This window comes from Diceros bicornis, chromosome 13 (genome assembly GCF_020826845.1).
Source record: "Diceros bicornis minor isolate mBicDic1 chromosome 13, mDicBic1.mat.cur, whole genome shotgun sequence".
In the NCBI taxonomy this organism is placed as follows: Eukaryota; Metazoa; Chordata; class Mammalia; order Perissodactyla; family Rhinocerotidae; genus Diceros; species Diceros bicornis.
In genome coordinates this window covers 16,372,506-16,398,040 of record NC_080752.1, presented here as the reverse complement: position 1 = coordinate 16,398,040, position 25,535 = coordinate 16,372,506, and the positions used below count along the sequence as shown (strand labels likewise).

The 25,535-nt window shown below is 52.8% G+C and overlaps 1 protein-coding gene across 1 annotated transcript; it reads left to right on the top strand.

Annotated features, from left to right (window-relative positions):
- The first annotated feature begins 6,110 nt into the window (after nt 1–6,110).
- CDCP2 (CUB domain containing protein 2) lies at nt 6,111–24,726 on the top strand. Its single transcript, XM_058551991.1, has 6 exons — nt 6,111–6,243; nt 14,017–14,364; nt 16,793–17,128; nt 18,113–18,466; nt 21,411–21,589; nt 24,400–24,726. Exons 1-6 carry the CDS (start codon nt 6,165–6,167, stop codon nt 24,724–24,726), a joined length of 1,623 nt encoding a protein of 540 aa, XP_058407974.1. The 5' UTR covers nt 6,111–6,164.
- Nucleotides 24,727–25,535: the final 809 nt, after the last annotated feature.

The following is a 25,535-nucleotide window of genomic DNA, read 5'->3' as shown; positions in this document are numbered from 1 at the left end:
CCTCCTCTCAGCTCAAGTCCCCGCCCTGGGGCTGGTGTGTGGCTCCCAGGGGTGGGGGAACTCAGCAAGACCCCATGGGCCCCCTCCGGCTGTCCCCGGGGACTCCAGCCCACCACCATCCTTGGCTCCCTGGGGCCTGCCTCCCCTGCCTTCAGCTTTCTCTCTTCTTGGCCCTTCACCTCTCTCTCTCTCCTGGTTCTCTCTTTTCTCCTTCCCCTCCTCGTCATAGAGGGGTCCCCTGCCCCCCACACACCCACTCACACTGTGCTGACCCTGTGCCTTTCTGTCAGGCCCCAGCAGAGGAAGTCAGGGATGCGATGCACCCATCTCGCTCCAGGCAGGGCTGGCCCCTGCTGACGTCGGGAGCAGAGGGTGGGGTGCTCCTAAGTGTCACTACCTCCTGGCCTCTGCCACCAGGCCCACACTCATGGGAAGCTCCCCTAAGTCCCCAGGGCTCTGGTTAATGGAGAGAGGTGGCTCCCCGGGGACCAGCCAGGAATTCCCGGGGGTGGCACGGCATCCCTGCTCCCTGCCCTCTGCCTCACCCCATTTGTCAGCCCAGACCTCTGTGGAAAACGGGGGCATTAGGCAGCACCCTCGGTGTCCCATGAGCTCCATCCCTGTACCCGGGTACAGTGACAGAATGCACATAGGTAAACAAAGCTGGCTTAGAGAAGAGCCCCAGGTACAGAAGTGCACCCCCGAGCTCGGTGAGCGTGTGTACTCGGAGATGTGAACATTCAGGCACAGATGGGCACACCCGGACGTAATAACTACCCTGAGACACAGACCTGTACACCAGCAGATAGCCGAGGACCCGCAGAAATAGACGTGCACTTATGAAGATAAATGTGCACATGGGGAGAGGCACATAGCCCCCGAGACTGTTGGCACACGCACAGCTGTGACATTTGCACTCAGAAGCAAATATACACCCAGAGAGGGACATTGCCTCAGAAATCTTCGTATAGATCCAGAGAGAGCAGGTACATGCAGGTCTAGAAGGCTAGCCATAGACATGGAGAGAGACGCGTGTACATGCAGAGACAGAAGTATGTGTGATCCGTGTGTGTGCAAAGAAACGGATATGAATGCACAGTGATGGGTGCAGTCACAAGGGCGTGTTCACACTCAGAGAAAGACAATCACCCACAGAGAGACGAGTGCACTTGGGGCCCAAGGCATAGACACTAAGATGGGTTCATATCCCCGAGGAACCAGTGTGACCAGATGATAACACAGGTACACCCAGAGACGGACAAGCGTGCACAGCGACAGAAACGGGCACATGGCAGCAGCCCCTTCCCCCAGACATACTCACAACGCGCCGTCAGGGACAGCCCTGTGTCCGCTAGCTCTGGGGTGCTGCAGAGCCAGCCATGCAGAGGAGCGTCATCTGTATGCCCAGACACCCCTGGAAGTTGGAGGGTGGGTCCTGAGCACGATACTGGCAGGTACCTAGGGTTGACTGTCCCGTGAGCGTGAGCGGCTCAGGCGCTCCCTAATGACTGTGGTGGGCAGCGGCCTTTGTTCCTTCTCCACCACCTCCCCTGGGGACCAGGAAAAAGCCGTGGCCAGGCTGCTGATGGAGGGGGGGGGGCAGCCAGGAGAGGGAGGCTCCACCCTGGGGTGACTTCAAGGAGAGATGGGTTAAAAAGAAAAGGGCAAGAAGACCTGAGGTCTGCGTAGCGTTTGGAGCTCACATAAATGGATCGCAGGATAAGGGAAAACACGCATTCCGAGCTTACTCTGTGCTGCACTCTTCTTCGCACTGCACGTGTCTTAACCCATTTAGTCCTCACAGTGCCCAACAGGTAGATGCCATCTGCGTTTCACAGGTGAGGAAATGGAGGCCCAGAGAGGCAAAGTGACTTGTCCCAGGTGACACAGCTACTAACTGCCAGAGTTGTGATTTGAACTCATGTGGTCCTGTTCTAGGAGCTGCCTGCCTAACCACCACACCAGACCACCCACTCCACTGGGCAGGGTTAAAAGCACACGCTTTGGACACAGAGAACTATGGGCTCAAATCAACAAGGATGCTTCCTAGCTGTTTGTCCTTGTGCAGTTCATTCCATAAATGGTTGCTGAGCACTTAGGATGTGCTGGGGAGGATGTGCTGGGGAGGATGTGCAGCAGGGATAGAGCCAAGTGAGAGGATGTGCTCTGGGCTGAGCCCCATGCTGGGCACTGAAAGGAAAGCCCAAGAAAATGGAGGGTAGTGACAGAAGAACCAGCTAGCCAGAGTGCAGGGTCCTCTCTGTGCGAGGGGTACACCCAGGGAGGGGGCACTCTCCTAGCTTGGGGTGGGGTCAGGACAACTCCCTGAAGGAGGTGACAACATTTTGAAGCATGAGTAAGAGTCTGTCAAGAAGGGCAATCCAGGCTTGGGGCACAGAAGGTGAGGAGAAGGGAGAGAGAGGCCGGTGGCTGGGATGTGGAGCTCAAGGTGAGGAGAAAGTCTGAGATGTGCTGGGGGTGGAGGGAGTGTCCCGAGGAGGCATGAATGCCAAGCAGAGGACTTTGGATTTTATCCCGAGCAGACCTGTGACATGGTCAGATTAGCATGTTAGAAAGATCGGAGTAGATTGTGGTTTGAGGTGGGCAGGGAGCGGGCGAGAGCAGAGACACGCAGGCCGGTGAGGAGACTGCTATAATGCAGGGGAGAGATGGTGAGTCTGGGCAGTGATGGCTTCCGAGGTTGTTTCAGAGCCTAAAGTGGTGACCAAGCTCAAGTGCTGCCGGTGGATGTGGGGATGAGGAGAAGGAAAGTCGAGGCAACTCCCACATTTCTGGCTTGGTGGATTGGTTGTGCCACCACCTTGAATAGGAAAGACCAGCAGAGAAGCAAGTTTGGGGTGGGGGAGCAATGAGTTCAGTTTGGGAGCTGTTGATTTTGAGGGGCCTGAGGGGCACTATGGTGGTTACCATTGGTTGCCAGCCCAGCAGCCATCCTTGCCTTGCTATTTGCTAACCAAATCCTGGTTTTGTTGTGGTAGCAACACGCCTAGTCTTAGGGGATGAATCGTGCTGTGCCAATCAGGTAAGCTGCTCCTCTCCGTCAGTGACGTTCTAGGACTGGGTGTGTGTCTTAGTCTGGGCTCTCCCAGAAGCAGGCCTTGAGACAAGGGTTTGAATGCACGTGGTTTATTTAGCAGAAAAGGGGAGCACTGATAGGATTTAGTGACCAGGACACAAATAGTTTGACTGTAGTGGATGAGTGCAGCCCAGCAGACCTTGGAGGAAGGAGGGGAGAGGAGACAGTGAAGGTAAGAAGTATAGACACTGCTTCAGGAAGCTGGGCTGTGAAAGCCAGCAGGTGGACAGGGTGGGAGCCGGGGGGAGCACAGGCTCGTGGAAGTGTGTGTATCCCCAGCCCCCGCCTCGATGGGAGCCCTGCGTGTGCTTACGTGTGCATGGGAGAAAGCCAGGCAGGCAGGAGAGGCTGAGGACGTGGAGAGGTAGGTCCCTGAGCCAGTGGGAGGGGTGGGCTCCGGGCATAGGTGGAGGGATTGGCCTCGGACAGGAGGTGGGACCACCATCCCTTGAGGCTGGAGGGAAGGAGTGCGTGGGAGCTCACAGAGGGTAAAGGCTGTAAGAGGGAGGGTTTCTGCTTCACTTGCCTTTTTGTTCCTCGGGAGGGGGTGGGGTCATCTGCAGGGAGACGCGGGGATGCGCTGTCTCAGGGAGACTGGTGACCATCTGGGGTGATGTCTGTGGAGAGTGAGAGAGAGAACCACCTAGGGAAACACGGAAAGGCTGGAGTAGACCTGAGACCCTAGACGAGGCTGGAGACCACGAACGGGTGCTGGTGGTGACTACACAGTGGCAGACTCCGCCCCGCAGTGCTCAGGGGTCCAGACACACACGGGAGGGTGTGGCCAGCTGGGCTTGTCCAGCAGGTGTCGTGAAAGGAGAGCAGGATGCTCCTGACCCTGGAATCTAAGCTCAAGAGGGAAGGTGGGGCCAGGGGCATGCCAGGTGTGGGGAGGACAGCAGGGAAGAGACCAGCGTGGCGAAGAGAGGCGGCTGTCCCTGGGGTGGGACGAACGTTTCAGAGGTGGGATGATGGGGGGGATGGCAACTCCAGAGTGTAGTCACAATAATGGTGACAGTCTTTCATTATGGATGGCTCCATCGATGCCGTCACGGCCCGCCCGCACTGTGGCTTTCACCATTCCCAGGCATGCAGACCGCTTCTGCCTGCAGCCCCTGGTCTTCCGGCCGTTCATAGGCAGGTTGGAAATACCCGGGGTGGGGGGTGATGCCCTCACGCAGCCTTCACCCGGGGCAGCTGGCAGTGGTGGATACACCCTCCGCCTCCTCGCCGCCCAGTGGAGCAGCTTGGGGCCGGAATCTACACCGTCTCCCCAGACGCCCGGGGGGTTGAGCCTGGGTTGCCCACAGTGGTCAGCTGCTCATCAGCACACCCTGAACCGACTTCTTCTCGTCCCTGTGTCACTCCTCCATCCCCACCTGTGCCTCCTGGGATCACCTCCCAACTAAACCACTTGCCCTCCAGTCCTTGTCACAGGCTCTTTCTGTGGAGCGGCTCAACCCAAGAATGCGGCTCAAACCTGTGAGCTTCGTTTCCTCCTCCATAAGGGGGGTGCCTGATGTGTAATTCTGGAGTTGGGAGGACACAACCCCACGCTAGCCCCATGCCCAGCACCTAGAGGACTGAGTCAGCGCCCTCTCTCACGTGCACAGTAGGTGTTTAATAAAAGTCTCCAGCCCTCAGACTGCCCGGGACAGCTGACGCTTTCTGTGCCTGCCAATCAAGCGCCCCAGCTAAGCCGATCCGTCAGGCCTGACTCTTCCTGAGCACCTGCCAGGTGGCCTCCCATGCTGGCAGCAGAGGGCTCCCCGGGGACCTCCCGACAAAAGGATGGCCCAGAGGCAACCTGTGGTCTGGCAGGTGAACGTCTGAATTCCTCCCAGGTAAATAAAAGTCGTTCTTGCTCCTGTGCAGTGAGCCAGGCACTGCTGAGACGGCCCGTACGTCGTCTCCTCTAATCCTCACGGCAGACGGCCGGCTACTGCGCGCGTGACTCCTATTGCACAGTCGGAGGCTGGGCCTCAGAGAGGGTGGGTGACTTTCCCAGGCTCCCACAGCCCGGCAGTGAGTGGTAGAGCCAGGATTCAGACCTTGTCCATCAAACCAGAGCCCGGGCTCCCCACTGGGAGGCCGGAATGTGCCACGTTGACCTCAGATGCCCCCGCCTGGTGCAGGCTCTGCGCAGAGAAGGCGCTTAGGAAGGAGAGTTGGGCTGAAGTGAACCAGACTCCCAGAGGGAAGGGAAGGACCCTATCTCTGTTGGACACAGAGCCCTCGAGGGCATTTCTGCAGCCCCAGCTCCTAGCACAGGGCCTGGCACGTAGTGATGTTCAAGCAAGGTTTGTGGATCAATAAAGGAGTGAACATTTAATATTCTTGGCCAGAATTTACACTGTGGCCCGGATCCATGATGCGTTAGGAGTTGCACGATGTGATTTTCCCATTCTGTTATTCCTGTTGCATTCTTCCATGAAGAAGCTTTCCCTCCCCAGCTGTCCACTACAGCCTCCTTCCCTCTCCCTCCGAGCTGATCTAAGCGTGTCTGAAGGATGCTTGTCCCACCTGTCCCACTAGTTAGAGGCTCCTTTCAGCTCCCCCGGGGTGGGGGATGGGAAAGCCTGTAGCAGCGCCCACTATGTGCTTTAGCATACATTATCATGTCTCCTTTCCCTGTCGGCAGACTGAGTGGCCCAACTGGACAGAGGAGTCAGACCGAGACCCAGAGGAGTTAGATGACTCGTTCAAGGTCACCTGGCAAGTTAGAGGCTGACCTGGGATGGATCCCCGATCTGCCCAGCCCCAAACTCATGCCCTTTCTCCACCACCAAATCCCCTCCAGCCCCAAGTTGCTAGTTGCTTCCTTCCCTGATAGAGTGTGGCCGGTGCAGATCTCAGAACGTGTAAACCTGGGGACACTAGATCCGTCACCTTAGAGTGGAGGGAAGCAAGCACCTGGGCATCAGCTTACTAATTGGAGGGGCCCATGAATTATTCACGCCGCCATTAACGTGGAGGCCGTTTGAACTTCACCTCTCTTTCCCCTGCTCCAGACCCTCAGATCCTGGCCTGCTGGAGCTCTGCAGACCTGTGGGGCCCCGGGGAGGACATGCTGGTGGAGCTGGGGCCCTGTCTGCTGCTGGCAGTGGCACTGCTGGGCCCAGGCCCTGGGGCCCAGGCCATGAAAGGTAGGAGCTCCTGGGGCCAGGCGGGGCCAGGAGGAGGGGAGCGGGGTGGCAGGCAGCAGTGAGGTCTGGGGAGGTTTCTCTGTGGGAGGGCCTTCTGGGAAAGCTGGCTGGGTTGAGGATGTATTTGTTTCTGAGACTGGGCAAGACAGTATTTACTGAGTGCCTGCCAAGTGCTGGATGCTTAATGTATATGATTGTACTGAATCTTCACAACAAACTGCAAGGTAGGTATTAGTCCCCCAGTTTACAGATGAGGAAACTGAGGGTTGAGAAGTTAGGTAACCTGTCCAAGGCTGCAAGGTTACCAAGGGTGAAGGGACAGGCTCAGGGAACTATTAAACATCTATTGGAAGGAGTCTTTATTCTGCACTATACCATTCCTGAGAGCCTGCTGAACTTCCCCTCTGCCAGCTAAGTGAGATCAGGGTTTCTTATTACGGCATTCAATGCCCTCCGAGTGTTGGCTCCCATTTCTATATAGTAACAAGCCTCGGTTCCCTGCATCCCTTGGGCGTCCCATGCTCTGGCAGAGGGTCACACCCTCTTCTGGAGATGCTTCACTCTCGGGGCCTTCCCCCACTGTCCTCTCTACTTGGAAGGTCCCTTTTCTCTTTTTCCACTTGAGGACATCTGGCTCATCCATCAAGCTTGGGTCAAACACCACCTCCTCCAGGAAGCCTTCCAGATCCCTTCATCAGCCTCAGGCGCTTCCTCCTTGGAGCTCCCATAACCCTCTGCCGGCACCCTGGTTCCCATCGCTTTGTGCTGCTCCAGCCCTCCGAGGGTTGTATTCCTGGCTGTGAAGCTAGGGCGATATCATTTCACCCGTCTTAAGGGGCACACATATAGTTGGGGCTCAGCAAACAGCCAGCAGTACCTCAGTTTCCTGCAGGCTCAAGAGGGGCTCAGGAGGGAAATGTAACTTCCCAGTCACCTAGTCGGTGGCAGAGATGGGCTGGGTACCCAGGCGTCTTGCTCCATGCCTGGGTGGTGGGAGGAGCTAGCTGTTCCCCTTTTCCAGCCATGGGGACTTCAGTGGCCTTGGGGTCACCTTAGAGGTCAGGGTGCCTGGCTGAGTTCTAGAGGACAAGGCCTCCACTTGTGCTGGCACCCGGGGCCTCCTGGGCCACAGGAGTTCTGCTCCTATGCTCTCATGGCTTTTCCTGTCCTGTGGGAAGGGCTGGGGGAAGGCCAAAGACAGGCACTGGACAGAATGTCCCTCTGTCCTCTTGCCATGAATCAAACACTGTTCCTGCCCTGGCCAGCCCCAGGGGCCAGGCGGGGAGCTGATATTGTGAGCTAGGTGTGTGTCTTGCAGCCCTTGCCTGGCTTTATCTCATCAGTGCTCAGAGCCACCCAGCAAAGGAGGGGTCATTACCCCATTTTGCAGATGCACGACTGAGGCCCGGGGAGGCTAAGTGATCGTGAGTCTGAGCCTTCGTTTATGTCAGTTCCTCCCTCCAGATCTTCCCCAGCTAACAAAAGCTTCTCGTTCTTCCCAGTCAAACTCAAATATCACCTCCTCTGTGAATCTTGTCCCTCCCCTGACAGTGCTGGCCCCAGCAAGGTTGGCCTCCTCCCTCTGGACCCCAGAGCCCCTGTGCAGCCACCGCATAATCACACTGCATGGCTTTGCCTCGTTTTCCTGACTCCTCCTTCCCACCCCCCAACTGTGAGCTCCAGGGAGGGACCCGTGCTGAGTCAGCACAGGCCTGGTTCAGGGCACATGCTTGGTGACTTGCCTTCTCCTACAGGAACTTTGGTTAACTGCATTCTTTAGGATGCTTTTGGTTGCAAGTGACAGAAACCCAACCTGGGTGAGTTTAAGCAAAACAAGGAATGCACTGGCTCTGTAACTGGGAGGCAGGAGTGTAGCTGGGCGAGGCTCTGGGTTGCCGGCAACCAGGGCTCTTGGCTTCAGGGCCACTTCCACTTTCACATGGCTCTTGTCTGCCGACAAGCTTTCTCTGTGGGCCCTGAGCACCGCGCTGCCCAGGCCTCTCGCTCCCAGCCTCGGACTGGGGAGGAGAGGGCTCTCGTCCAGGCATTCTGCAGGCCAGTCACTGTGGTGGTGGTGGGGCCAGGATTGCCCAAGGGTCATATGTCCAGCCCTGGGCAGGGAAGGGTGAGGCAGGGTTACTACATGGAGGCAAGGGAGGGGAGAAGTGTCTAAAGTCGGGGGCGTGTTGTTGCAAGAGGTGGAGGAATGGGTTGCTGGGCAGACCAAAGCAATAGATGTCAGCGACAGCAAGTGACTTCCTTTCTGGGCCTCCGTTTTCTCTTCTGTAAAATGCGGTCAATAACACCTGCCCTGCCTATTCTTTTTTTTTCTTTTTAGTGAGGAAGATTGGCCCTAAGCTAACATCCGTTGCCAATCTTCCTCTTTTTTTTGCTGAGGAAGATTAGCCCTGAGCTAACATCTGTGCCAGTCTTCCTCTGTTTTGTATGTGGGATGCCACCACAGCATGGCTTGATGAGTGGTGCATAGGTCCACTCCCGGGATCCGAACCTGCAGACCCTGGGCTACTGAAGTGAAGCTCGAGAACTTAACCACTACGCCACTGGGCCGGCCCCTGCCCTGCCTATTTTATGGGGCTATAGTGGGGATGTTACAGGATCACTCATTTCACTCATTTGTTCATTCATTCAGCAAATATACACCGAGCACCTGCTTTGTGCCGAGCACTGTTCTAGGTGCTTGGGATGCAGCGGAGAGCAACACAGACAAAACCCCCGCTCTCCCAGAGCTCACAGTTCTATGGGGAGAGACTGGCAATGAACCAAACAAATAAGGAAATGAATAGTCCACTGGAGGGTGGTGAGTGCTACAGAGAAGATATGGCAGAAGAGGGAGGAGGGGGTGTAGAGGTGGGGAGAGGTTTTCCTTGTGAACAGGGTAGTTGGCAAAGCCTCCTTGAGACGGTGACCAAGAACGTACTGGTTATTTTTTTAACTTTTAATTATGAAAAATTTCAAACATACACAAAGTAGGGAAAGTAGTATAATGAATCCCTGTGTCTCCATCAACCATCTTCAACAATTATCAACTTTCTGCCTTTCTGGTTTCTTCTAGCCAACCCCCTCGGTGTATTCTTCTCCATTTTGGGAGAAATTTAATGCTGATCTCAGATATCACATTATTTCAACCATAAATATTTCATAATATATCTCTAACAGAGAAAGATATATATGTCATAGTCACAATATCACAATATCACAATGGCATAATAATTCCTTAATTTTATCTAACACTCAGTTTGTGTTCTGTTTTCCCCAATTATTGCAAAAAAATCTCATTACAATTGATTTGTTGAAATCAGAATCCAAAGAAGGTCCATACGTGCACTTGGTTGATATTTGACTCTTGAGTCTCTCTCTCTCTTTTTTAACCAGCCTCTCCCCTGGCAACCAGTTTCCTACTCTCTGTTTCTATGTATATATGTCACATCTTCTTTATCCATTCTTCTGTTGATGGACACTAATGGTTGTTTCCATATCCTGGCTATTGTGAATAATGCTGCAATGAACATGGAATGCAGATAACTCTTCGATATTCTGCTTTTATTTCCTTTGTATATCTACCTAAAAGTGGGATTCCTGAATTATGTGGTAGTTCTGTTTTTAATTATTTGAGGAACCTCCATATTGTTTTCCATAGTGGCTGCACCAGTTTACATTCCCATCAACAGTGTACAAGGATTCTCTTTTCTCCACATCCTCGCCAACACTTGTTATATCTTGTCTTTTGATAATAGCCATTCTAACAGGCGTAAAGTGATATCTCACTGTGCTTTTGATTTGCGTTTCCCTGATGATTGGTGATGTTGAGCATCTTTTCATGGACCTGTTGGCCATCTGTGTGTCTTCTTCGGAAAAATGTATTCGGTTTCTCTGCTCATTTTTAGTTGGACTGGCTCTTTTTTTGCAATTGAGTTGTATGAGTTCTTTATATATTTTGGATATTAACTGCTTATCAGATATATGATTTGCAAATATTTTCTCCCATTCAGTAGGTTGCCTTTTCATTTTGTTGATGGTTTCCTTTGCTGTGCAGAAGCTTTTTAGGTTGATGTAGTCCCACTTGTTTATTTTTGCGTTTGTTGCCTTTGCTTTTGGAGCCGGATCCAAAAAATCATCGCCAAGACCGATATCAAGGAGCTCACCCCCTATGTTTTCTTCTGATTGAGTCTCATTGAATACCACAGTTGTGCCTCCTTTCCCCCCTTATTTACTGTTGAAGCACCAGGTCATTAGAATTTCCCACATTCTGGACTTGGCTGAATGTATCCTCATGATGTCCTTTAGAATGTTCCTCTAGCTTCCATATTCACTCTAACTTGTAGACAGATGCAGAGACTTTATTATATTCAGGTTCCTTCATTTTTTTCAAGAATTCATTGTAGGTAGTGTGTGTGTATCACATCAGGGCACAATTGTCCGGTGTTCCACTTCGATGTTAGATTGATCAGTGGGTTCAGGTCTTGTTAGCCTGATCCGTCCATTGTAAAGTTCCCTATAAAGGTAACTTTTTGGGTATTTTTTTAATTATAAAAATTTTCAAACATTTAGCAAAGTTGAAAGAATTTCACAAGGAGTACCCATCTCCTGACCATCTAGGCTTTACCTCTCATCATTTACCTTTTTAGTCAGTGATTCCAAAAGATGTTGATGATGCTGATTTCATTAAGGTTTTCAAAATTATGTTTTTCTAATGTTATTCTTTCTGCAGTCTTCTATAAATAACAGTTTTCCTTCATCAGCTCTTTGGTTATCCTCAAATACACTCCATAACAGGAAAGGCAAAGTAGAAGCTTAATTCTTTCTTTTTCTCTATATCAATTTTCAAAAAAATGAGGTCACACCCCACCAACCTCTAAAAGAAACCAGGGGCCAGCCGAGTGGTGTAGTGGTTAGGTTTGAGCACTCCTCTTCAGTGCCCCGGAGTTTGTGGGTTTGGATCCTGGGCGTGGACCTATGCACTGCTTATTAAGCCATGCTGTGGCAGGCATCCCACATATAAAGTGGAGGAAGATGGGCACGGACATTAGCCCAGGGCCAATCTTCCTCAGCAAAAAGAGGAGGATTGGCAACAGATGTTAGCTCAGGGCTAATCTTACTCATCAAAAAAAATAAAAGAAAAATAAAAAAATAGAAGAAATCAATGAATTTCTTATTAATTTCTTCTGAGCTGCATTATGAGTTTATGAATTTTTATATATTTGATGTGTTTCAATCATTATTCGTTTTTGATGCTCAGATTGTCCCTTCTTTAGCCTGTGGGAGCCCTTTCGAGTAGGTTCCTGTGTCTTTTGACACAGTCCCAGCAGTCTTTCATAGCTTCTTTGCTTTCTGGTGTGACAAGATGTCCGAAGGGTATTTTATACATATCCTGTCCTAGACCAACCATTTCTCTAAGGAGCCCTGGTTCGTTTTAGTTGGACATAATAATCCTAATCTAAGGCCTGTGAGGTGAGAAATACTACTGAAATATCATTGCTTTTAGGCCTTTTAGTGAATAGAGCTAAGAAATTAATTTTTTGTGTGTGCGTGAGGAAGATTAGCCCTGAGCTAACACCTGTTGCCAATCCTCCTCTTTTTTTGCTGAGGAAGATTGGCTCTGGGCTAACATCTGTGCCCATTTTCCTCCACTTTATATGGGACGCCGCCACAGCGTGGCTCGATGAGCAGTGCGTGGGTCCGCGCCTGGGATCAGAACCTGCAAACCCCGGGCTCCCAGAGGCAGAGCGCAAGAACTTAACCACTACACCACGCCCCCGGAAATTAAGTTTTTTAGAAATAAAAGTAAGGGCCGGCCCCGTGTCTTAGTGGTTAAGTGTGCGCTCTCCACTACTGGCGGCCTGGGTTCGGATCCTGGGCGTGCACCGACGCACAGCTTCTCTGGCCATGCTGAGGCGGTGTCCCACATACAGCAACTAGAAGGATGTACAACTATGACATACAACTATCTACTGGGGCTTTGGGGAGAAAAAGGGAAAAAAAGGAGGAGGATTGGCAATAGATGTTAGCTCAGGGCCGGTCTTCCTCAGCAGAAAGAGGAGGATTGGCATGGATGTTAGCTCAGGGCTGATCTTCCTCATAAAAAAAAAAAAAAAGAAAAGAAATAAAAGTAAATCTTAAATTCGTACTGATGTTTTCAATTCACATTAAAGATCACAAGGGTTCTACTTAATTTTTTAAATTTTATATTTGTATCTCTCTTACGCTGAAAATCTTAGTTTCTATTTAGATTAACATATTGCTCTATTCCAATATATAAAACACATGTAAAATAACAATATTTACTAATATTACTAATAGTAAGTCTACTGAGTATAGTTTAAGATTTGTTTGTGGTTCATTTTGTCCTTGGGCTATATCTCACTAGAAATATGTGGTCAAAATAGTGTATTTCAGAGTCATTTGAAATCATTTTCCCCATGGGAATGTGCCTCCAACTTGATATAGAGTTAAGTGTATTTGTTTCAGTTTGGGATATTTAGGAGTTACTTTAAAAATTTTTTGATCTTTTAAAGTTATGTTAGGGCCGGCCCCGTGGCTTAGCGGTTAAGTGTGCACGCTCCGCGACTGGCGGCCCGGGTTGGGATCCCGGGCGCACACCAACACACTGCTTCTCTGGCCATGCTGAGGCCACGTCCCACATACAGCAACTAGAAGGATGTGCAACTATGACATACAACTATCTACTGGAGCTTTGGGGAAAAAAAAGGAGGAGGATTGGCAATAGATGTTAGCTCAGAGCCGGTCTTCCTCGCACAAAGAGGGGGATTAGCATGGATGTTAGCTCAGGGCTGATCTTCCTCACAAAACAAAACAAAAAATTATTCATGATTATAAAGTCAAAAGTATAAAACAAGTTGCATTTAAAGAGGTCCAGGAGTCGTGTCTGTTTCCTCCCTCTGTTTACTCCTTCCCTGGACAGAAAATCATTTTTATTAGTTTCCTTCCATTGTTTTCTTTTTAAAATATAAGCAAATATGTACATATAAGAATATACTTTTAACACTGTAATAGGCTGTGCATATTTTCATTCTGGGTAGGGATGGTTATTATTGTTTTTAGTTTTTAAAATCCCCCCTGCACATATCTAGGGCCTGGCATTTAGTACTATTTTATCTAAAGTTACAGGCCCACCTGACACCCCTGTCTCCTTCTCCTTCCCCGCTTTATTTCTCTCCATAGCGCTTATTGCTGTCTAATATGCTCCACATTTTCCTCATTGTGTTTCTTTTTTTTTATAATTTTATTTATTTCTTTTTATTTTTTTCCCCCAAAGCCCCAGCAGATAGTTGCATGTCATAGCTGCACATCCTTCCAGTTGCTGTATGTGGGACGCGGCCTCAGCATGGCGGCGCGTAGGTGCGCACCCGGGATCCAAACCCAGGCCGCCAGCAGCGGAGCGCGAGCACCCAACCGCTAAGCCACGGGGCCGGCCCATCTCACTGTGTTTCTTGTCTGTCTCCCCTGCCAGAATGTACATTCCATGAGGGCAGGATTTCGTCTCTCTTGTTCCTGCTGCAACCCCAGCACCTAGAACAATGCTTAGCCCTCAAATGGTATTTGTTGAATGAATAAAAGAATACTTGATAAGTATTTGGAGAATAAGTAAACGAATGAACAAATGCCTGAATAAGTGAATTGATTTAGGGCCACAGCCTCGTGCGTTCTCATCCATCCCAAAGACCCAGCTTTGTCGCTGGGCCCACCACCAAGACCCCAGCACTGACTCTGAGCCATTCTTGCCTCTTGCCCCAGGTGTCAAATGTGGCGGTGTGCTCTCTGCGCCTTCCGGAAACTTCTCCAGCCCCAACTTCCCCAGGCTCTACCCCTACAACACGGAGTGCAGCTGGCTGATTGTAGTGGCCGAGGGCTCCTCTGTGCTGCTCACCTTCCACGCCTTCGACCTGGAGTACCACGACACCTGTGGCTTCGACTTCCTGGAGATCTACAACGGGGCTTCGGGAGACAAGGGCAACCTGCTGGGGAGGTTCTGCGGCCAGGTGCCCCCGCCGCCCTTCACCTCCTCCTGGCATGTCATGTCTGTGGTCTTCCACTCCGACAAGCACGTGGCTAGCCGCGGCTTTTCCGCAGGCTACCAGAAAGGCAAGGGCACTAGGCAGGGGAGAGAGTGGTCCTGGGTGGAGGTCGGGGAGAGCAGCAGGGCTGAGGGGAGACTGGCAGGGTCTCAACATGCGGGCTGCTCCGTCATGGGGTGCCCTTGCTCTCGGGGCTCATGGAGCACTGGCAGCTCCGCCTGTGGTCTTGGTAGTTGTGGGCTCCCCCCTTCACGGCAGCACTCCCCACGTCTCCCTCTGTTATTCCTGGGGCCCCTGAGCGTCTCACTGTGCTCAGGAACGAGGCCTCTCATGCTCTTCTATCCTCGTCCTTCTTACCCCGTGCCATGGCGTCAGGACACAGCAGGGGACACCGTGCTGCCACTGCTGCTGACCCCTCTGTGGCAGCCCCTCACTTCACGGGCACCGGGCTCCCACCACGCCCCCCCGAAGTCCTCAGGAGTGGAAGGTGCACCAGGGCTGTGTGGAGCTGGTGACGCTCTCCCTCCCAGAGCCTTTCCTGAACTCGCCTCTTATTTTGCGGGTCCCTAACGCCTCCCTCCCTCAACCAGGCTTGAACCTGCCTCTCAGTCTAGTGAGGAAGGAGACGCCTTGCTCTCCTTGGCTCGCTCCTCCTGTCCTCAGGCTTCTTTGCGCAGACACAAACCTCCTCCCTTCTCCCAAGGCCGAGACCAAAGGCCTTTCCCATCAGCTCAAGCGATAGACACCCACAGAGGCTCCTGGTGCACAGGGCCCGCCAGCAGCAGTGGGCACTCAGGTGGACACCGCTCCTGCTGGCATTAGAGGCCTGGAATTGTGGAATGCTAAACCACAGAATCATAGACTGATCTCATCGTAGTTTTGGAATTTTAGACCTTCAGATTTTTAGAATGTTAGGATATCAAAGTCCTAATACAGTGGACAATGTTTTCCAACATGTTTTAAAGCAGGAATATCCTTATAGCAAATGGACCCTTGTGTTAATCCCTGACATATAAAAGAGATAAAGGCAGTATTTTAGTGGTGTGCATTTATTTTTAACGTTTACTTATTATAAGCCAAACACAGGTCAGTATTGATGGCCTCCAGTGAGTTAAATTTTTACACATAAGGCATGTGACTGTGGATGCTGTCTTTCATTGCATTAAAAAATAGTTTGAAATACAACATAAGAATGAAGTTTGCACAGTTACCTGCAGATAGATGCCCCAGGGAGCCGCTGGAGCCCCAGAGCACGTTTGAAAGTCTCTGCTAAGGGTGTTAGCATTGGAAGGAATTTCACAGACTGTCAAAACCTGCCCTCTCATTTCACAAGCAATAAACCTGAGATCAGAGAGGGGATGTGCCTTTCCGAGGTCACACAGCTTGGGCGAAGAAGTGCTGGGACAACAAGTCAAGTCCTTAGCCGCCCAGAGCAGTGCTCTGTTCACACAGCCATGCCACGGGGCGAGACTCTGGAGTCTCAGGAAGTATATCCTGAATGTGCCCCTCTCTGCTGGTGGCCTCCAGCTAGTCACAGAGTTCATCGTCACCCACCTCCTGGTTGTATTGGTTGCTCCGGCTTCCAAAGGGCTTTCACCAGTGTCTTCTCAGACTCGGCACGAGTCTGGGCCTGGTAGATCAGGCTGGGCAGGTCTTATGATTTCTCATATTGTCATGAGGCTCAGAGAGGCTGGGTTACTTGCCCAGGGTCACACAGCTAATAGAAGACAGAGCTGAGAAGACACCTGTCTTCAGACTTAAAACCCATCTCTCCTTCCTCAGATCCTTTCTCTAAGCCTCAGTTTCCTCATCTGTTAGGGAGGTTTGATTACATTCCTGCACTCAGACACCACAGCCTCTGTGCCCCACTGGCCTGCTAGGAGTGGACAATGAGACTCACAAGGTCAAGGGCACAGGCTCTGCAGCTAGTCCTCCTGGGTTGGGACCTGCTCTCCTAGTTACCAGCTGGGTGACCTGCTGTCAGGGCCCTGCCCACGTCCCCTGGGCCTTACCACTTCAACGGCTCCTGCCAACCTTTGCATCTCTTTGCTTGAGGGCTTGTTCCGAAGTCTTGGCGGGTCACGTCTACTGCCCGCAGCCCTCGGCCTGATTCTGGGGAGTTGATGTATGAATGCCTTGGCTCCCTCACCCCCCGCCTGGGGTCCCCATCTCTCCCAGATAAACTCCTTTTGTGCAAATCCTTGTCTCAGGGTCACACGTGTAAGTTACTGAACTTCTCGGTGCCTCCATTTTCTCAGCTATGAAGTGGGAGAAACCACCGCACTTTCCTCTAGAATTATGGCAGTGATGTAAAAAGACAGCATAGGCACCGAGTGCCGGGCTTGTACCTGCCACTTAGCAAGCGCTCAGTGGGTGGTGACGAGGTTCCGTGAGATACCTGTGGGAGCAACGCTTTAGGAGTGTCTGGTTCCCCAGGGAGGAGGTCGGGGAGCCACTGGGAGGGAAAAAGTTCAGTTCAAGGGCCTCCTTTGCAGATGTGTGTGGCGGTGTCCTGACGGGCCTGTCGGGGATCCTCACCAGCCCCGAGTACCCCAACAACTACCCCAACAATGTGGAGTGCCGCTGGGTGATCCGGGCCGCCGGCCACACCACCGTCAAGCTGGTGTTCGTGGACTTCCAGGTGGAGGGCAACGAGGAGTGCACCTATGACTACGTGGCTGTGCTCGGGGAGCCCGGCGCTGCCCGCGGGCACCACTACTGTGGCAGTGCCAGGCCCCCCACCCTTGTGTCATTGGGCCACGAGCTGCAGGTGGTCTTCAAGTCTGACTTTAACATCGGAGGCCGAGGCTTCAAGGCCTACTACTTCTCAGGTAGGAGGGGTGGAGCCGCGCCCCCGCCCCTGTGCACGCTGGGCTCCTGCCTCCTCGTTATGCATACAGGGGTCACACTTTCCTGCCCCTGGGCCGTGCGCTTCCTGATCTCTCTCTGCCTGGAATGCTCTAGCACACCCTTCCCTGCCTGGCCATTGTCAAGGCATAAGAATGTCACCTCCTCCGTGAAGCCTTCCTGATTCATTCAGAAGTAATCCCTTCCTTCAACTCCTAATAGAAGTTTTTTCACAGCAATGATCTAACACATCACTTCTGTATGTGGTTTGCATGTCCATCTCCCCAGCCTAACTGTGAGTTCCTATGGGCTTATCTTTGTACCTGCCACAAAGTAGGTATTCAGTTAACATTTGTACAAATGAATGAATGAACCCTTGGGGAGTTCACCATCTAGTGGAAGAGATGGAAAAGGAAACAGACAATGACAACCCACTGTGACCATGGATGACTTCCTGGAGGAGGAGAGAATTGAGCAGTGTTTTGAAGGAGTTAGCCAGAGGCAGAAGGAAAGGAAGGCTCTTCCAAGCAGAGGGATCAGCATGTGCAAAGACAAGGAGGACAGAGAGGATTTGGTGTGCTTGTAGTGCTAGGCGTTTGGTGAGGCTGGAAGGTGGGGGTGGACGAGAGACAGTGAGAAAAAGGGAAGGTCAGGCCATGAACCACCTTGTCTGTCACGTCCAAGTTTGGACACAACTCTGAGGACAGGTGTTATGTATTGATATTGAGTTCCTAACAGGGCCAACACTCATGAAGGGGATTGCCCACTGGAGAGTCCCAGCTTTTTGCTAGTTTCAGTTTAAAGCAGGCTTTGGGATCGATTGTCTGCTTTGCTGGCCACGATGCCCGCAACCTGCTAGGGTGGCTCGAGGATGCCTTCAGCACCCGCAGCCCGAGCTGTAGCTGCAGAGGGTGACAGTCCCCACCCTTCTCCCCACTGCTCCTTGTCCCCCGCTCTCCCCGCCCCAGGAGAATGCCAGGAGGTGTACACGGCCGTGCGGGGCAACTTCTCCAGCCCACAGTACCCCAGCTCCTACCCCAACAACATCCGGTGCCACTGGACCATCCGCCTGCCTCCTGGCTACCAGGTCAAGGTGTTCTTCCTGGATCTGGACCTGGAGGGGCCCAACAGCCTGACCAGGACCTGTGACTTCGACCATCTGGCGGCCTTCGATGGGGCCAGTGAGGAGGCGCCCCTGCTGGGGAGTTGGTGCGGCCACCACCTGCCACCGCCCATCACCTCGAGCCGCAACCAGCTCCTGCTTCTGCTGCACACGGACCGCAGCACCACCCGCAGGGGCTTCTCCGTGGCCTACATTGGAGGTCAGCTGGGGTGCAGGGTGTGGATGTGCTGGTGGAGGAAGGCGAGGCAGGGGTCCCCGGTCTTTGCAGCCTCCTTCCTCCAACCTATCAGCTGTCCAGATCCCCACGCGTGGTCTCCCCCATCCTCTTCTCCCGTGGCTACACTGCTGCCGACTTCTGCCCTGGGACATTTGCCACCAATGTGGCCATTGCTTATTTCTACTCTTGGGGGCCCCTACCTTTCTAGCTTCCAAATCTCTGATCCCTGACCCCTCCCTACTTGGCTCCTTCCCCCATGGGCCCCTGGCCTGTCTTGTACTGTGGTTGATCCTCTGTATCCAGGGGTAACATGCAAAATATGGTAATATTGTTTATGGTATTGGTATAACATTGGAGATGCTGACCTGCCTTCTTATGTCACTCAGAAATCCTGCTGACAGTGGCTTGAACAAATGGCATTTGTTTTTCCTCACATAACAAGAAGTCTGGAGCTAGGCAGCTGCTGTGTTGATTCAGGCACTCAGTATTGTCCCAGTTGATCTCTCTGGGATCCTCTTGGCCTCATTACTGCAAGATGGCTGCCACAACTCCAGGCATCGTGTCCATGTTCTAGGCTGGAAGCGAGTAGGAGGGTTGCCAACCACAAATGTCCCTTTATCAGGAAAGCAAAAGCATTTTCAGAAGCCCTCAAAAGACTTCTTCTTGGTCTTACTGGTTTGAACTTGGTCGGATGGCTATGCCTGCCATAGCTGCAGAGGGGTCTGGGGCAGCTGGTATTTGGCTTTTCCAGCCTCCATAGAGCCAGTTAGATTTGTCAACTGACAGTGTCCACCATCTCTCCCCCACTGTGACCCCCTTCCTGGGCCATGGGCCCAGGAATGCCTGTGCTCTGGACCCACTTTGCCCTCTGCCTGCCCAGGCTAAAGCTCCTCATTGTGCAGGTGTGGAAACAGAGATGCAGAGAGAGGAAAGGATGTCACTGCAGTCACACGGGCTCAGCCAAGACTAGAGCTCATCCCCCTGCCTTCTTGTGTGGCTGAGCAGGGCCCGGGAGAGGGGGCCCAGGGCTGAGCTCAGACAGACCAGAGCCACATCCAAATACTGCCATTTACTGACCATCCAGGTGAGCTCATCTGTGACAGGGGTTGATGGATGCCCCAGCCAGGCAGTCGTTAAGAGGAAACGAGGTAACGAGGTCACAGTGTCTGGCTACAGGGACATCTTTGCTGAGGGTGGAATTCTCTCCTCCATGTGTCTCAGGCCTGTCCTGCATTCAGAAGCCCTTTCCTTGTTCCTTACCCGGTAAGCAAGGGGAGTTGGGGTCTGAGCGATGGGGAAGCAAACAGTGGAGCTGCAGTAAAGCTCACTGCACAACGTGGCCTGGGCAGACCCACCCTCGCTGGGCCTCAGTCAGCTCCATCCATAAACTGGGAGGGGCGCTGTCCCTCTCTTAGAGCTGTCCTCTTCTTGGATTACATTCCAGAGAGCCAGGTGCCCTCGAGGTCTGTCACAGCTAGCTGGCAAGTCACTTTCTCTCTGTGGGTCTCAGTTTTCCCACCTGTAAAATGAGGACATCGGCTGAAGGGTCTTTAACATGCCTTTTGGCTTGGAGAGTCTTACTGCCAGGCCTGGGTCCTCTCCCAGCTCTCGGTGATCGTGGACAAGCCCCTTCTCCTTTTGGTGCCTCCAGAGATGGAGGGCGGGCAGCTCTAATCCTGGCTTCTATTCCAGGAGCTTCAGTGCAGGAGCCCCCGTCCCTCCCTGCCCCACCTTCTTCCCTGGATCCCTGTGGGAGCCCAGGGTCAGACGGGGGCACTCGAGGCTCCAGATGTGGCCCAGGCCGTAGGCGGCCTCTGGTTGGAGAACAGTCTCTGCATCAATCAGGGGTGACACACAGTTCAGCGCCACCGAGATCATCGTGGGAGACGGCGGGCCCATAAATCCCCGACTGCCCAGACACCAGAGGCTGAAATATGTCTGAGGCATTTCCCGGAGACGGGTTGAGAGTTCCAGGCCTCTGCCTGCCAGCTCTTTCCTTTTCCTCCCACCAGTCACCCCTTCCTCTCCCCTGCACTCACCCCTGCCCCAGCAAGCACTGCCCCCCATGCATGCACGCACACACACGTGCACACACATGCATGCTCGCACAAACCCCGACACTTAGAGTCACACCGTCCTGGCTGGAATGGGTGCAGGGGACCCCCTTTAGGGTGGAGAGGCCACCAACTTTGAAATCCTATAGACTCACTGGTTAATATCCCAACTCCGCCACTGCAAGACAACTTCACCTCTCAGAGCTTCGGTTTCCAAAACTGTAAAATAGGTTTAGTCACGTCCACCTCGTCATGGGGAGAGTGAGGCTTCCTCCACCACCCTTTTCAAAACTGCAACACCCCCCAGACACGTTCCACTCTCCCTGTCATTCTTCTTTGCTTGATTTTCCCTGAGACCACTCTGACCCTAGGTGTCTTTTACATATTTATTGTTCCCTCGCCCGACTAGACCGTAAGCCACGTAAGCCACTAGGGCAGGAATTTGTGGCTGTTGTTTTCTTTTTGTTGTTGTGTCTGTGGTGCTTAGAATAGTGCCTGCACATAGTAGGCCATCAATAAAAATTTGTTAAATGATTGAATGAATTGCCTGACACATGGCCAAGTGATCACAAACAGAAGCTTTTATTATGATTAAGAACATTCATTCATTCATTCATCCTTCACTGCGCCTGCCAAGGTCTGTGCGGGGCTCAGAGGACCCTGAGAAGTGGGCATGGTCCTGCTTTGGGGAGCTCACAGTCTGATGGAATTAAATGGGGGAAGACATGGAAAACATCCCCTAGGATGGCGTGAGAGCCATCCCCACTCTGGGCCTCGGTTTCCCCATCCATCTCCCTTTTGGGGGGGCCTGGGGGAGGTGGGGGTCAGACAGCCTGCCCCTAAGGCCTCCAGCTCCTCCCTCCTGTCCCCAGTGGTGCCCGTGAATGTGAGCTGCTCCCGCACGGACTTCCAGATCCTGATCTCCGCGCAGGCGCTGGCCCCGCTGGAGCGGACCAAGGTCTACCTGGGCAGCCGCAGCTGTGCCGCCCAGGAAGTCGGCAGCACCTTCCGGATCCAGGCCCGCTTCGACACCTGCGGCACTGAGTCTCAGGTATGGGCTGGGGGGAGGAGGGCAGGCACAAGGGAGGGGCTCTGGCCTTGCTCAAAGGCTCCTGCCCTTCTGGAGAGTTCCACTTCTCTTCCTGGATCCAGTGAGCACACGAGCCTGGATGCAGAATTCAGCCCTTCTTGGCTTTACCTCAACAAACTCACTCAGTGTAGATGCAGCAAAGAACTCATATCGGGGAGACAGAGGAGGGGGGTCCCACTGCACCCCAGTGATGACCGAAAGCCCCTGTGGGAGGCTCCTCCACAAGAAGGTTTTCCTCACTGTTCCCCGCTTCTCCCTGGAGCTGCCCAGGGCCACCCAGTCCTCACCCCTCTATCATGCAGAGCTGTCTGAGCTGTGCTCGCCTCCTGCCCGCCCCTTCCCCAACCTTGTAACCCAAATCCGTCCCTGGGCTCCGCAAAACAAAAGGGCCCTTCAAGTAGCAGGGTCCACCTCCCTGCAAAGGCGGCAAGGCTTACAAGTGAGTTTTCTCTACCGTCCTTCTATTTTGGAGGCCATGAACCCAGGCTTGGGGCCCTCAGAGTCACTGGGCAGCAACCCAAGCACCTGGACGTTTGTATTCTTAGGGACAAGTCCGGAAGGGGGAAAGGGAAAGAAGGAAGAGTGGCCTCTGTCAGGGAGACTCCCCAGCCTTGGCATCCGGGGATTTGCCAGACTGGCTTGGCAGAAGTCACGTGCTTTCCAGCAAATTGTGCTCCCCCCACCCCAACAGTAGCCGAATGCATGGCCCTGGCCTCTCCAGTCCACCCTCGGCTTCCCCAGCCTCCTGGCAGCCTCTCAGGCCTTTTGCCCTGAGAAGAGGAGAGGTGGGGATCAGTCTTGCCTGCCAAGATAATCTGCCCTCACCCCACTGCATGCCCTAAATCCCCCGGGGATTTTCTTTGGGACAGAACCACATTCCATAGTCATGAAATGATGGAGACAGAGAGTCCCAGAAGCAGGGAGTCGTGAAATCTAGAATGAAGCAGTCAGACACTCTGAGTCTCGGACTCACGGAACCATCACCAGAACTCGGAACCACAGAATTATGGAATCTTGGCGTCAATATCATGGAAACATAAAAGCTGAGCGCCTTAGGCTCATGGATTCCTCATGTAACCCTTCTAAGTCCTAGACCCACAAGGACCAGTCTCTGCATTGAGTTGCTTGCAAAGATGCACAGCTCAAACGGCCCAAAGCAACAAAAAAAGCAATGACAACCTTTCTGTGTGTCTCTTAGAAGACATTAGAGACTTGATTTCATAACCATAACACCACATTTTGTGTGGCCTTTCTTGCCTCCTCAAGTCTCTCACTTGTCAAAAACCCCTAAAACTTTCCCCCACCCCACCCCATTTTATGTGATTTTTCTCTCCTTCTTTGTTATGTAGATTCACTTCGACCCTCTCCCTGGGTCCCCTTTCCCTCTCAGGTCCTGTCTTTCTTTGCCCAGTGTCCTGATTCTGTATCACAAAAATCCAGGGCACCAGTTCTTCTCAGAGGGTGTGGGAGCCGACAGGCTGAGGACACAAATGCAGAGGCTCCTCTGGGGACGTGGAATCTGAGCCTTTTGGAAGCCCAGAGTTGAGAGAGACCCGCAAGATCACCTGGGCCACAAAATTCCAGATCTGTGACTGCCCTTCACACCCTTCCCCAAAGGGGTTGCGCGTCTCCAGTGCTGGCAGCCTCCTACTGTTCATGCCTGCTCACTCTGTTTTAGGCAGCGTCGAATTTTAGAAGCCTCATCTCAGAAGTGCCACCCACTGGACGGGGGCAGTTGGGCAGCCTAGGGAGTGTAAGAGCTGCAGCGGATTTGGGGTGGGTGGGGAGAGCAGCCTTGCATCGCTGTGGCCCCCCACTCCAGACCACATCAGCCTGCCCATCAACATGCTGCCCCTCAGTCCCCGGCCGGAACACCCCACTGTCTCAGGGCAGCTTGACTCCTGCCTCCCTCATCTGTGGGGGTGGGGAAGACAGCAGTGTGTCAGGCCCCCCCAAAGCTCGCTCCTCAATGGCTCTTCCCAACCTTAGGATGGTGCCACTGGGGTGACCAGGGACTCAATAGCAGGGACACAAAATTGCTGTAGACATAATTGGGAGAAAAGATTCCAGAAGGAAGGTCACATAACACCAGGGACAGAGTTCCTAACTGGCAGGCAGAAGACGTGGCTTCTGGGCCTAGCTCTGGGCAAGTCATCGCCCTTGCTGGGCCTCAGGAGTCACATCTGTAAACTGCCAAGGAAGGGGGCTTGAACCAGGTGCTGTGAAGGTCCCTTCAGTTCTGTGTTCTTTGGTTTGAGTGAGGTGTGATGGCTAAGAGCACAGTCAAGAATCGAGCAGATCTGGGTGAGAATGTGTCTTTGTCACTTGTGTGCTGTGTGGCCTCAAACAAAGGATTTAACCTCCAGGCCTCCGTTTTCTCATCTGTAAAATGGGGGTATTTATGGTACCAATAAGAGACAGTTGTGAGAATTAAATCAGATAATGCACTTAAAATACATAGCCTGGAAAATAGCAAATGTCCCCCGAATGTCCCTGTCATTGTTACTACTGTCTTTCATAGACCCTGCTTCCTTGCAGCCAGAGCAAACATTGGTCCATCAAATCTGACATCGTCCTTCCAGATAGCCCACTCTCCTAGTACCACCCTTTTACAGATGGGGTCTGCGAGAGGGAAGGGAGTCAGTGGCTGAGCTGGGACTGGAACCCAGGCTCCTGGGGCTCTGCCCCTGGCACTGAGCCCCCACATATGTAGGAGAACAGGGTCAGGCCTGGCCCCTTCAGGTGTGAGCGAGTGCCCTGTGACCCCACAGAGAAGAAACAACACTTCCGTGATCGTCAGCGTGCTGTACATCGACTTCTCAGCTGGTGGACGGGAGGACATCCATGAGTACGAGGTCCGCTGTGAGCCACGGCGCAAGGAGGCTTCTGTCCACCTTCTGTCTGGCTCCGACTGGCTTGGGCCCTATGCTGCCGCAGCCGAGCACCTTCAGGAAGCACCACCCAGGGATGAGGTGGAGGCACCGGAGGGCCCTGTGGCCATGGTGGCCCAGGACACCAGTGACATCGTCTTCCTGGTCCTTTGCATCCTGGCTGGGGTCCTCATGGTCATTGCCATCGTGGTCCTGATGCTGCTGTGAGCAGGCAGGGTAGGGACTTGGCATCTGGCATCCTTGGGAGGCAGCTTGGGACCCCACAACAGGGATGGGACCAAGCCTTGCTTGTTGACTTGTTGGTGACCATGGGCAAGTCACTGTCCCTCTTTGAGCCTCAGTTTTCTAGGGACAGTACTCTGCCCTGCCTATCTCACAGGGCTGGCATGAGGCTCAGAGAAGAGCATGAATGAATGAGAGCTCTGTCAATTATAGCATGCCATTATGTCTATGCAGTTGTTGTTGTTATTAATTTTAAAGATATAAAAGAACTCCCCTGTGTGTGTCACTTCTCAGTGTGGATAGTTGTGGTAACTGGTGACAGCGTGGATAAAGCTGACTCATTCTGTAGCTTGTAAGAGTGCTTCACCAAGTCAGGGTACAAAATAAGGGCGCTTCTTATTTTTCCAACTAATTGCTCAGCCCAAGCCTTCGTTAGCAGGAAGTTCAGTGTCCATCCAGGGGCCTCTGCTCTCCTGAATTGACCCAGGAACCCTGAGGATCTCATCTAAAGCAGCCCAGTCCTGCCTCCAAACTCCGGAACAGAGAGAAAGGGAGCTGGAAGCCCGTCTGGAGCTGTCGTTTAAGCCCCTGCCACACAGTGTCGCTGTTGAAGACTGGTCGTGTGCATCCTGGTGGATGCCTGTCCATGAGGTGGCGATGCCCTGCTGGGTCAGATCCCTACGTAAACCACAGGCAGACCCACACTGTGCTCAGTAGGGAGGCTGGTGTCTCTTTCATGTCAGAATTTTTCCTTAAATATCTTGTGATCGTTGACTGAAAAGTTGAAGTTCTTT